The 12,350-nt window shown below is 39.3% G+C and overlaps 1 protein-coding gene across 2 annotated transcripts; it reads left to right on the forward strand.

Moving 5' to 3' along the window:
* The first annotated feature begins 742 nt into the window (after positions 1 to 742).
* On the forward strand, positions 743 to 7,401 carry LOC128029338 (protein FAM222B). Of its 2 annotated transcripts, none has more exons than XM_052617085.1 (3): positions 743 to 940; positions 2,475 to 2,599; positions 2,796 to 7,401. In XM_052617085.1, the coding sequence occupies exons 2-3, from the start codon at positions 2,521 to 2,523 to the stop codon at positions 4,478 to 4,480; spliced, it is 1,764 nt and encodes a 587-aa protein (XP_052473045.1). In that variant the 5' UTR covers positions 743 to 940; positions 2,475 to 2,520; the 3' UTR covers positions 4,481 to 7,401. The 2 variants fall into 2 exon arrangements, with proteins under 2 accessions (XP_052473045.1, XP_052473046.1); XM_052617086.1 differs by having other exon boundaries at positions 746 to 1,224.
* The last annotated feature ends 4,949 nt before the right edge of the window (positions 7,402 to 12,350 follow it).

Genomic DNA, 12,350 nt, shown 5'->3' on the forward strand with positions numbered 1-12,350 from the left:
GTAAATGCTGACTGCATTTATGTCTCCACAGTACGTGCTTTAAATGATGAGTTACATGGATATAATCTATTTTATGTGATATTATGTTTTATTAGCTTTTAAATGTGTATTCCCATTCTGTCGCCATGCACTTTTTATTTTATTTTAGTGGCATCAGGGGTAGATTTTTTGCATATATACATTTTATAATTGATAAAGAAAGACTTACTATTGTGGTACTATGGTGCACTGATGGTGTCAGATGTTGAAAAAGACCTTAATATTATTATTTTTTTAGATATATAAATGATAAACCATGAAAATTATGATATATAAAAATTGTTTTTAAAAGTCTATTTTAAGTCCCCTAATATATATATATATATATATATATATATATATATATATATATATATATATATATATATATATATATACATACACATACATACATACATACATACATACATACATACATACATACACATACATACATACACATACATACATACATACATACATACATACACATACATACATACATACATATACATATATATATATATATATATATATATATATATATATATATATATATATATATATATATAGGTCACATAATAACAACAAAAAAAACACTCAAGATTCTTAAAATTAGGCATTGTTTTCTTTATATAATATAATATAATATAATAATCAGTGTAAACATGTGCCCTAGTGTAATTCCAATTCAGTAGGTGGCGCGTTGTGCCCAAATTACCTTCGCGTCTCCCAGACCTCAGCGAGGAAGACACGTGGGAAACGCTTACTGCGCATGCGCGGATACAGGCTGCAGCAGTGGGCACTGGGCAGCAGCAGTGACTAGACAAGCGCTTTATCCGACACAAGCAGAGCACAGGTGGCGAATAACCTAGCAAAATGCTCTTTTAAATAATCGCACGTCTCATCCCGAAACCAGAGAGTAAGTTTCGCTTTCGACACCTCCCATCTGATCGTTTTAATGCGGTTTTAAGAAGCTGTGAGATGAAAGCCGGGCAGTGGCTCGCACAAAGAAGACACAGGCTATATGCTAGTGGTTGTAGCAAGTGTAGAGACAGAGGGACCAAGACAGGTTGAGATCTCACTCTGATCAGGTTTAGATTGGTTGGTAGTTTGCTTGGCATTAAATGAGCACGACAACCCTTCAGCCAGCTGGATACATCTTATATACAAGGACAGATGTGTGCTACAGTGACCCTAAATTGTGTAAGTGTCTCTGTGTTGATCTGGGATAATTGTAATGCATGTAGCTTGTGGCTAAGCAGAGTTTGGTAACTAGAAGGTTTATTATAGGGTGGATGAAATGGCAACCACAATTTGTACTTTAAACTCAAAGTGCTTTGGTTTTAGGCTTGGCTAATTGTGTTTTTATATTTCACAATGTAGCTCAGCTCTTCCAAAGCTCCTGTTGTTTTTAATTAGGACCGTAAATGTGTGTCAGCTTAAATGTAAGCCAAAAATCCTGCTTGGCTGTACAGTATTTGCTTTTAAGAGCCCGTTTAGAGATTGAACTCGGTTCAAAGGTTTTCTTTCTTTTTTTTTTTTTGTCTTGTAGAGCACCACCTAAATAAACAATGTCCTCAGACCAGTGGTCCATTTTGGGGATGATGTAACAGGACGTTCATGGGTCATCATCTCTGATTCTAAACAAATCTAATATGTTTTAGGCATTGTGAGACTCGGCTTTAAAACAGTGTCAAATTAAAGCAGCTCCCTGATGAAAATAGCTGGGGGTTGGGTGCTCAGGACGTGTCAGGCTCTGTCTCGACTGCACTTTCTGACACCTGCAAATCTCAGATTGGAGGAGTCAGCTGGGAGCAAGTGGCCTGTGGTCGTGTTGCCGCATCCCCTGCCGTGCCCCTGGGCACCTGCCAGGCAGACGTTTGCATCGCACTCCTGACACTCAAACGGCAGGGTGTGCACCATGGGTCCTGACACCAGCTGTTTCAGAGAGCTATTTAAAAAGGTCATGCTTGAATGCATGATATTTAAATAAAAGGCTACAGTGAGGCAATTACAGAGATCTATAGCTATAGTGTTTGATGGATGTTCAGGTGAATTAGCAAGGGTAGGGCCTTTGTACACTTCTGTGATTGCCATTTACTTGCGACCAGCTGTAAATCATGTCATTGGTTGACTAGCATGCTCTATTTAATATCACTTACTTAGCTTGCAGGGATATTCACTGTGTGCTGATTTTCAGTCTGTAGGTCTTTTAATCGAAGACATTCGGTATTGGTGCTACTGCTTTGTTGCAGAAAACCACCACTTATTATACTAGAAATTTCCTCGTAATAATTTATTACTCTCATTAAATCCCATTGCACCGTGTGTTCCATTTAAACCTGCATCTACACACAAAATGTAATCTCTTTAACGACGCCCTCAGAGGATAAAATAGCCAGTTTCTTTTTTTGAATCCATTTTTATTTCTGACGTGACTGTTTCCTTTGCAGTGTGATGAGGAGTAAGAGTCCAATGTTGCATTAGTCTCATTGTGACATGCTGGCCTGTCTGCCGGTATCAAACCCCTCTCTCCAGCTTCTCTCGCACACGCAGATGAACACTGGACTCCAGAAATGTAAGCAGCCGTTAACCGAAATGAGCTTTGTTCTGATTAGACTGCATGTACGTTTTACCTAGTTTATCCCTTTGTTAGTGAAACTCATGCTCTGCCTCTTGACCCTGCTCTGTCAGAGGCCTGATAAGCAGTTGCTATCACATGAGCTCCACATTTCTCACATTACCCTTCACGTTTGGCCTTCTCTTGCTCACAGGGGACACTACACAGAGGATGAGATCAGCACACTATCCTACCCCAGCGGAATTGGATGCCTATGCTAAGAAAGTTGCCAATAATCCACTGACAATAAAAATCTTCCCCAATAGTGTGAAAGTACCTCAGAGGAAGCATATTCGCCGTACCGTCAACGGTCTCGACACCTCCAGCCAGCGCTACAGCCCTTACCCACCTCAGGTCAACACCCGGACGGGCCTCTTGGCCATCGTCAAAGTCCCCGTCAAAGGGATCCTCAAGGACATCGAAGGCGGCCGAGCCCGGTTTCTCCCTAAGCTCATCATGAACCCGCACAGTGGGCTTTACGCCAATCCCAGCACTTTAAATGTTCCTCACACTGTTCCACACCTTCAGACTCCTTTAGGCCAGAAGAGTCTCGCTCATTCTCAGACCTTGCAGCAGAAGAGCAGTTTACAACCACAGCAGAGCCTGGCCCACCAGGAGGCTTTACATCAGAGCCAGTCTCACCAACCGCCAGTACCACACCACGCCCTAAACCACCAACAGACTCTCATGCAGCAGCAGCCACAATTGGCTGGTCCGCAAGGACTCCGGCATCTGCCTGATATGGCGCAGTCGGTGAACCTGCAGCACTCCCAGGGTTTCTCTCAATCCCAGCCCATGCCACAGGCTTCTTGCGCTGGCCCTCCGGCCCCCGGCGTCTCACAGCCCCCCCTGGCAGGCTTACAGATGCCACGCAAGCTGCCCGATGCCGACGCCCCTCCCAATGTGACTGTGTCTACCTCAACCATCCCGCTGTCCATGGCTGCCAGCTTACACCAGAACCGGCCTAGTGACCTGAGCAGCATCGTCAATCAGATCAACCAGTTCTGCCAGGCTCGGGCTGGCATGGGCTCTACCTCCATGTGCGAAGGACAGATCGCCAACCCCAGTCCCATCAGCCGCAACCAACTCATCAATGCGAGCTCTCGGGTGTGCACCCATCCCAGTGTGGGTCCTCCGCCTTCTTGCGTCTTTGGTAACTCTGACAAAGGCGGTCCTGCTCCCACTCTGGCACTGCCCAACATCTCTGCCATGAACAGGATGCCTCTTTACCACAGTGATATGAAGCAGCAGCAGCAATCCCAGCAACAACGGCAGCAGGGCACTTGGGGGCAACACCAGTTGGCGCACCTTCAGCACCTTCCGGAGGGAGCGGCTCACCAGGGCAAGAATCTCCCCAGAGACGGACTAGTTGGACCAGGGTTCCTCACTAAGAATATGGGCTACCCGCAGGAGGTGTGCATGGCACAGCCCTTCAACTTGAAGTCCTCTACTGATAAACCAACTCCATCTCCTCCGGTCAACGGGATGCCCATGAGTTACAGTAACAGCCACTACTTGCAGCCACCCTGGAACAACATCCTGCCCACCCCAAACAGTGATAGCTCAGGGTCTCAAGACCTGGTGGGCTCGTTCCACGGGGGCCTCTCAGGGGCCTCCATAGACTGCACCCCCGGAGCACAGTATAGGACCGGGGCAGCCATTTCCAGCCAGACAAACCTGATACAGACCATGGAGTATTTGGGTGGCGACTTCCAGGCGCCCTGCTTCCGAGCACAGAATCCTGGCACAATGGCAAAGATGCACAGAGCCTCCGTGAGCAGGGCCACAGATTCAGGTGAAAGTAGAAATGTGCACATCCACCACCCAGGGTACAGATGAGCTGCGGCCAGTTGACGCTAGTCAGTGTTAGTCTGAGCGCAAGGAAAAGATCCCCCCCTTCCCTTGCAAGTAATCTACTGAATGTTTCCTGTACAATGATCTACGTGGGTACCACAAAGTTAAACCCCCATGTGCCACTTGGATTTTTTTTGTTTTTTGTTAAATAAGTAGATATTGGAAAACACTGTAGGCATGTATTTATTTTAGTTTATTTTAATATTTTTTTCTTTCTAGAAAACAGCCAAAACAGCTTCAGTTTATGAGATCAGCACTGTTTTTTCCATTCCTATCTGGCCTGTATTATGTAAATGAAAAATGTACCACACAACACGCATATCTTCACTTTATCTTTTTGATTCGCAGATGTCCATTATTTAAAAAGCTGGGAAGACATTCTCGGCAAATGCCATCTGTATGTAGTTTAGGCCTACTTGAGATTTGAAGTACTAACACAATGAAGACATTTAAGGGGTGCCATGATACTGAAATATTTGGCTGTTCCATCAAAGCTAACAGCTTGTACAATGTATAGAGGTTGATTTTATTTTTGTTCCTCTCAATGTTTACATATTGTGCTTTTTGTAACTAATTCTGAATCGATATGAAAGTGCAAACTGATACTGGGATATGCACATATGACAAGACTGTTTCTTTTCCAGACTGTTGAACACGAATCAGGTTAAAGTCTTAGATGGAAATGTAACACTAGGGCTGAGTCATGCCACATTGTGTACAATGTTTATCCTTCCCTTGAAGTGTCAGCTAATGCACTATCCTTTTACTCTCATTTTTTTTCCTGTGTATCCTATTAGATTTCAGTTTAAATGAAGACTGCTGTAGACTGAAATTACTTCGGGACTTGTGCTGTGCCCTAATTGCATAGCTTAGGGGTTTTATTTTGTCTTTCAACTTAATTGTTGCTACTTGAATTCCATTGGAAAGAGATGGTAACGGCAGGCCTCGAATCACTACAGGACCGTCGTTTGGCAGCCGACCCAAAGCTACCTTTGGGAAGAGTGTCGTCATCCACTTGTTCATTAGTTCATCGTTAAAGGAAAGACGTCCTTGGCCGTAATTGGATGACGGAAGTGTGTTGATGTAAGCGCAATATAAATGAGCACCACGGGCTAGCCTGTGGCTTCACTGCTGTGTTACTGTAACTGAGAGGTGTGATTAGCCGATGTGAATGCTGTGTGTCGGGGCAGATTGGCTCCCTGCTTTTGCTCCATCATTAACACCATACCGCTCTTTCCTGGCGGGATCACTTCCATCTCCGTCACACGCTGTTGTGTCAGCTGAAGCCTGCCACTGCATTTTCCACCCACCTTAGGCACTTGATGTGTCATGTCGGTCTTATCTAAAATAGCTGAAATGCACCACCGGTGACAGTCTGGGTCTGTTTGACGGGAAATGACATAAACATAGGATGCATTTAAAGTCGAGTTGTTCTGTGAATTCGATAATTGATCCATTGCATGCTATACCATGGAGAGTTTCTCTCTTTCTCAGGTCTACCTGTGCCTCTTCTCGCATTCTCCCTCGACTTTTGTGTCAAAAGAGTCTCTCTACCTTTATCAGGGCAGGCCATCTGGCAGTGGAGTATGGGTAATGTCAGTCTTTGGTGGAGCAACTGCAGATGAGCAGATGGGTGGAGCTGTGACACCCAGTATCATAACCTCCCTGTTTGCCCCTCAGAAGCCTTAAATATTTGATCCTTGAACTGTCCTTGATAGGCATGGTGTAGAATACAAATTAATGATATTTAGCTAAATTAGTTTTTGTGAAACCATGAATCGGGGGAGCGAACTAGCAAACTCCTTAAAGGTTTTTTGTATTTAGCAATGTGTATAGTACTGGGCTGTAACAGTTGTTGCATTCACACCACATCATGTTATGTTTTCCACACTAGTATCTTTATTTGCTCTGTTCAGCATTGCAGAAAAACCTGTTCCAGTCCTTTCCTGTATTGGGCGAACACATTAGCTTGACTAAAAGGTTTGCTCCCAGGCTGATGTTTTTCAATAACAGCAGGCCTAGTTTAAGCTTTCACGTTCGGATACGTTGCCCATGAAGCTGCTATTTTGCTGCAACTACAAAAAAGTTGTTTCTTTTAAATGTTGTGAGGATAGAGTTCAGATCTAATTTATATTACGCCTTTTTTTGCAATGCAATATCGTTAATAGGTTGAGACGTAATAATAATTTATTCCATTTGCCTGTCAACCATGTCATTTTAAAGCTTGGACTTCTTGTATTTCTTTCGATCCTCTTTTCATGCTTTGTTACAGCTCAAGAGTACAAAGTCAGGTTGCTCTTTTAATAGTTACTATCTCTATGTGAAGTGCCTCCTCTGGGCTGATGTGGACCGTGTGTATGTGACCGTTGGGATGGAAAAATGGACCGGCCCTAGTGCACATACTGTGGAAGTCGTGCACTGCTCACGAACAGGGGACCGAGCTACTAAAACTACTGATATTGTTCAAAAATAAAGAACACTGTGTGCTGCTGCAGGTGCAAGATCTGTTCGGATGTGAATAGTTGCTGCTGAATCACTAGTTTAGGTGGCGAGAGCTACGCTGCTGAGCTCCCTAGTGTCCTTGAAACATTCGAAGGAATGCTCTTTGAAAGTTCTTTGTCTTTTGGAGCACATGCACTCCTGCCCCCATTACCCCCCTCCCTCCCCGCACCCCACTTCCCTAAACAACACAATGGCAGTTTTGGACCACAGGAGTGTGTGTTAGGACTCGGAGTTGAGTGTGTCTCATCTTGTTCCACCAAAGAACAAAATGTCACTTGAATGGTAGCAGTGCGCACCTGTTTTGTTTAACCGAAAAACTGTCATTCCAGATACACATTTTTTCAGGAACGTGTTGCACAAACATTCCCCTCTAACCAAAATAAAGTTTGAATTGCATTTGCAAAGTGTGTCGTGTCTGTTTTTGTCCTCTTGCACAGTTGAACATATAATTGATTCTTGGATACTGGAATAAAAGGTTACTAAAGTTTTATTTGGCAAGAAATTATTTTGGATTAATATGTTTAGATATGGTCATCTCTATTTGAGAGCAATCTCCTTTTAGTTTACATTTCTTAAAATGTGTTTTCCTTGTCTCTTAATCCATACCGTTAAATATTTATATTATAATATAAATATCTCCAATGGGACTACATGACTTGGGACTGATTTTTAGGTCAGTCTATTGAATTTCCAGTCAGAAAATCTAAAAACGCCATTTTGTTTGGCTTTTGTTTTTAGCTACTTCAAATGAGGGAAATTAGATTTTTAAGGACTATATTTAGTTTCTTCAAATTATTCTATACTCACCAGAGCATGTGTTACTACTAGCCTGGAAACGGATGCTTGAGGATCAGGTCAGGAGGAACATAAATTATGCGAGATCTTTAAAATGTTTTAGTAAATGCTAGAGAAGTAGTTCTGGTCGTGACTTGTGAGTCCATTAGCGCTGGGACTTTTCCTTCTTTGTATCACTGCGCAGTCTAACTGCGGCACAGATATGGTTCGGGTCGGTGGTTACTTTGAGTGAGTTTTTCTGCAGTTAACATCGACTTGTTAAGTAAATAACAACAAGTGATTTTTTTTATAAATCAACAATTTAATTTAGTTATTCTTTTGAGGCAAACGCCTCAAAATGGTTAATATGGTTGATTCGTTTGGAACTATTTTCTTTGGCGGAGCAATAATAGACAAAATAACTAGCAATATTTATTCTAACGTGGTAATTTATTCAGTAAAAGTAAAATCACGCGCAGCTGTGCTTTTGATAACAAGGCTGTGATTACCAGCAGAGAATCTATATAAGGCTAGGCTATATATTTATTATATATGGAGTATACTGAGTACAGTTGGTTCTAAGGTTGGTGAGGAATAATTTAATGCCATCATTTTGATAGAATCTCGATATTTTACATATATATATCGATATATATATATATATATATATATATATATATATATATATATATATATATATATATATATATATATATATATATATAATTATGTGTTTGAATTAAGAATATTCCATAAAATAAATAGTTGTAAACACCAATGGCAGATAAAATGGTTGTCCCATATCTTAATCAGTGATTACACTTTTCCCCAATTGTCAGTTAAGGATCAATTGCATCTGCAAATCTAAACACTGACTCATTCTAACATTAATTGCTATAGCAGTGTGTTATTCATTGGTCTTGGGGGCTCAATAATAATCTTGTCAATGGGGTTTAGAAGTGTCTGGGGAAAAAAAAACTTTATTTTTAACATGGATTACCACCCACAGGATTTTGAAAGATCTGGCACTTGTGTCGGAGCTCAGCTAACCTCGGGGCATTTATGTGACACAGCTCTAATTGGCTTTGTACAAGACTGTGCCATGATGCCATCTTCAAGAATACAGGAGTTAACTGAGGATACTCAAAAACTCTACAGCATGGATGGGCAGCTGGTGGATGGGGGGTTACTGAAGCTTTCAGTCCTGATAGATTCTGATAATGAAATATAATGTAATATACACTCTATTATTGTACATTTAACAGGCAACAGGAATGAAATGGGTCATTAAATGTGTAATTAGTCAGGAGATGTGACACATTGAGAGTGAATGGATGGATGGATTGGTGATGGGTTGCACAAATGCTTCATGTTTTATCAGGATCTCAAATTGTATCTCTCTGGAAATGTCTATTGCTTTATCACGGACTGTAGTGCAGATCTAAACACCCCCGGGAAATATTTTAAATGAGTCATTTTAAGCTAAATAACATTTTTGAGTTGCGTGATACTATGACATCTTCTGGTAATTTTGTGTCACTACAACTAACTGATACTTTCAATGCTTTATGTGCAAGACATTTTAAGCATAATTGATCATATGTTATGTTTATGAAAGCCCTATTATCATACAGCAGAAAATTAATTATTAAATCACATTTCTCAACAACAACAACAGAAAATTCAAGAGAGAAAAAAATAGTCATATATGATTCATCCATTGAATCAGTTTAATGTCTAAAATCAAATATTAACTCATCTGTGTTAACAGCCCTCTTCTTCATCGTGTTCAGTAGCATAATTTCACTGAAGTAAGAACCCTTAAATTAAAAACAAACTCATTATATACACTGAAATGGATGATATTTACATACTTACAGCAGCCATTATAGTCAGAGCAGAGGCTATGTTGACAATCGCAGGAATAATAGTACATTTCCTTGCCTGGAAAAGACTCATATTTAGATATATATTAAAAGCATGTATTATATCACTTGCACTGATGTCTTTAGCATGTGAGTCTCATACCGTTCCGAACAAAATGATGTTCAAATGAACTCCATGCACTCAGTAAAGTGTTCTTCACTTCTGTTCTGCAGCATCAGTGGAACAGGAAGCTGATCTGAGAAGAAATTTATTTGCAATATTAAGCATAACAACATTCTGTGTCAAATTGACCTTATTCTGAATACTTCCCCAGCTCAAATATTTGATTTTGTTAATGTTTATGGTAACACTTTATTTTAAGGTGTCCTTGTTACTATTATAATAACAAGTAATTATGCATTATTACATCCAAGTAACCCTAAATTAAACCCTAATCCTAACCCTAACCATATAATAAGTACATATTACTCAGTACTTAAATATATAATTACACACTAACAAGGACACCTTAAAATAAACTGTATAACCATGTTTTGTTTTTCTTTCGAAGAAAGACTAACATACATAGTGATGAAAGCCTAAATATTCAAAGCCATTAATGAATATTTACTGAGTTAGACAAGACTGTTGTGTAGAAGGGGTCAAAATGACAATTTTCACCTGAGATTTGGAGCCAGATTACAGGGGGAAATTATTGTTTTGGCATGCAGACAGGTGCATTCTATGCAACTATTTTAACAGAGGAAAACAAGATACATTTCAAGATTCAACGTTATTTGTTCTTCAGACATTCCTCTTAAAAAGAAAAAAAAGGTATGCAACGTGACCCACGTGTAGTTTTTTAACCATTGCAAATACAATTTGCTCATGGAGCCACATTGTGATCTCTTTATCTCAGGAACTGAACCATATTGGACCTTAAAACAAGATTTCACAAGACACTTTGCTTAAGAAACCAAATCTAAAAGGATGTAAGCTATACTGGTAACACTTTACAAATAAAGTTCATTACTTTAGTTAACATGAGCTAAGCAAAATCAAAAGTTGTGATTGTTATCATTAGTTAAAGCACTGTGCATTAATATGAACAAAAAAAAAACATTTGAGATAAAATAGTAGTAATACAGGAAATAAATGTACAGTGTAAAGGTTTTTGTGTTTTATTTATTTCTTTTTGATGTAAAAACAGCCAGGGTTTTCTACTTACCCATGGAGAAGTTCTTATGTGGAGAAGCTTAACTGGGAAAATGTAATGAAGTTTTCAGTCTCACAATAGTGGCTATATATATATATATATATGTGTTAGGGTGACATTTCCTTCTATTTTAAACTTGATATTGACAATTACTTTATTTATTTTATACTCTGAGGTGGAAATAACACTGTCTAGATTGAACATTGTAACTGTACTTTAAGAGTGAGAGAAAATATTCTTACTCCGGCTCCTGGCGTGTTTGACACCAGCCATATATTTCAAATCTGCCATTAGAATAGCTGTCTGTTTTCAAACAAAGGCCGGTTTTAATTCCTCAGGATAATTAAACAATGTAGTAGGTTTTTGCATATTTATGAACAAAAAAAATTACAGATGGCAAATATTTATTATGGGTTACACTGTATTTCAATTATTCTTGTTACAGTGTAATTATGCATTTAAGTACTGAGTAATATGAATTAACTACATATAGTTATTATATGGCTAGGGTTAGGATTAGGGTTTGGCTTGGGGTTACTTGCATGTAATTATTATGAATAATTAATTGTTATTATAATAGTAAGTACATGTAACCTGTGTAACAATGACACTTTAAAATAAAGTGTTACATTATTATGAAGCATGTTTTTATCATGCTAGCATTTATACACAATATATATATACAATATATAGTAGCGACTTAAACAGCACCCAAGTGTCTCCAAATGCCCTGAGTCCTATGTTTTTAAACACAAAAACTTGTTCTGTATTCATGGCCCTTGAGACTCATAAAATATAAAAAATGATGGTATGGAAATCTTTAAACCAGCAAGCCTATTAAATCATATCTGCCTTATAATGGGGAAGTAAAAGCACTGTAGCAGTTCATTCAAATAACCACAGTGCTTTTACACTGTTAATGGCCTGAATGGAACAAGACATGGACAGGACCAAGCTGAATGTGACCAACTACTAATGTTACTAATTAGCTTAAGAGAGTAAAGGCATAGAATATACTGAACGACATCAAAAAATATCATTGTTTTTTCTTCAAGAATGTTTCACTGTATAAAAATCAAATGTGCTTGAGTGGACATGCAGCAGATGTGTTAAATTTGTTGTTGAAAGTGCAGATGTGATCTTAAAAGTTTGAAAAAATGGTGAAAGGAATATATTTTTCTCATCTCTGGACAGTTGCTTAATGTTTGGTTTGGCTTCTGGATGAAATTGGTTATTGTAAGAAAATTCTCACCCTGGAAACAGATTTAAAGACTTATTGTTGAAGCAATATATAAAGCAAATAATATTACTTATTAATATTTGACACAGAACTGATTTTTTTTATCAATTAACTCAAACTTTTTATTCTACCATGTGGTTTGACTCACCAGGTTGGGGAAAACATCCTCTGTTCCCCAGAAATCTATATCTGCTGCATTGACGTGTGCAACTCCTTTAACTTTAGTTACCACAGAACTCTTGATAGTGTCATCTCTT

This window comes from Carassius gibelio, chromosome A15 (assembly GCF_023724105.1).
Source record: "Carassius gibelio isolate Cgi1373 ecotype wild population from Czech Republic chromosome A15, carGib1.2-hapl.c, whole genome shotgun sequence".
NCBI classification, from domain to species: Eukaryota; Metazoa; Chordata; class Actinopteri; order Cypriniformes; family Cyprinidae; genus Carassius; species Carassius gibelio.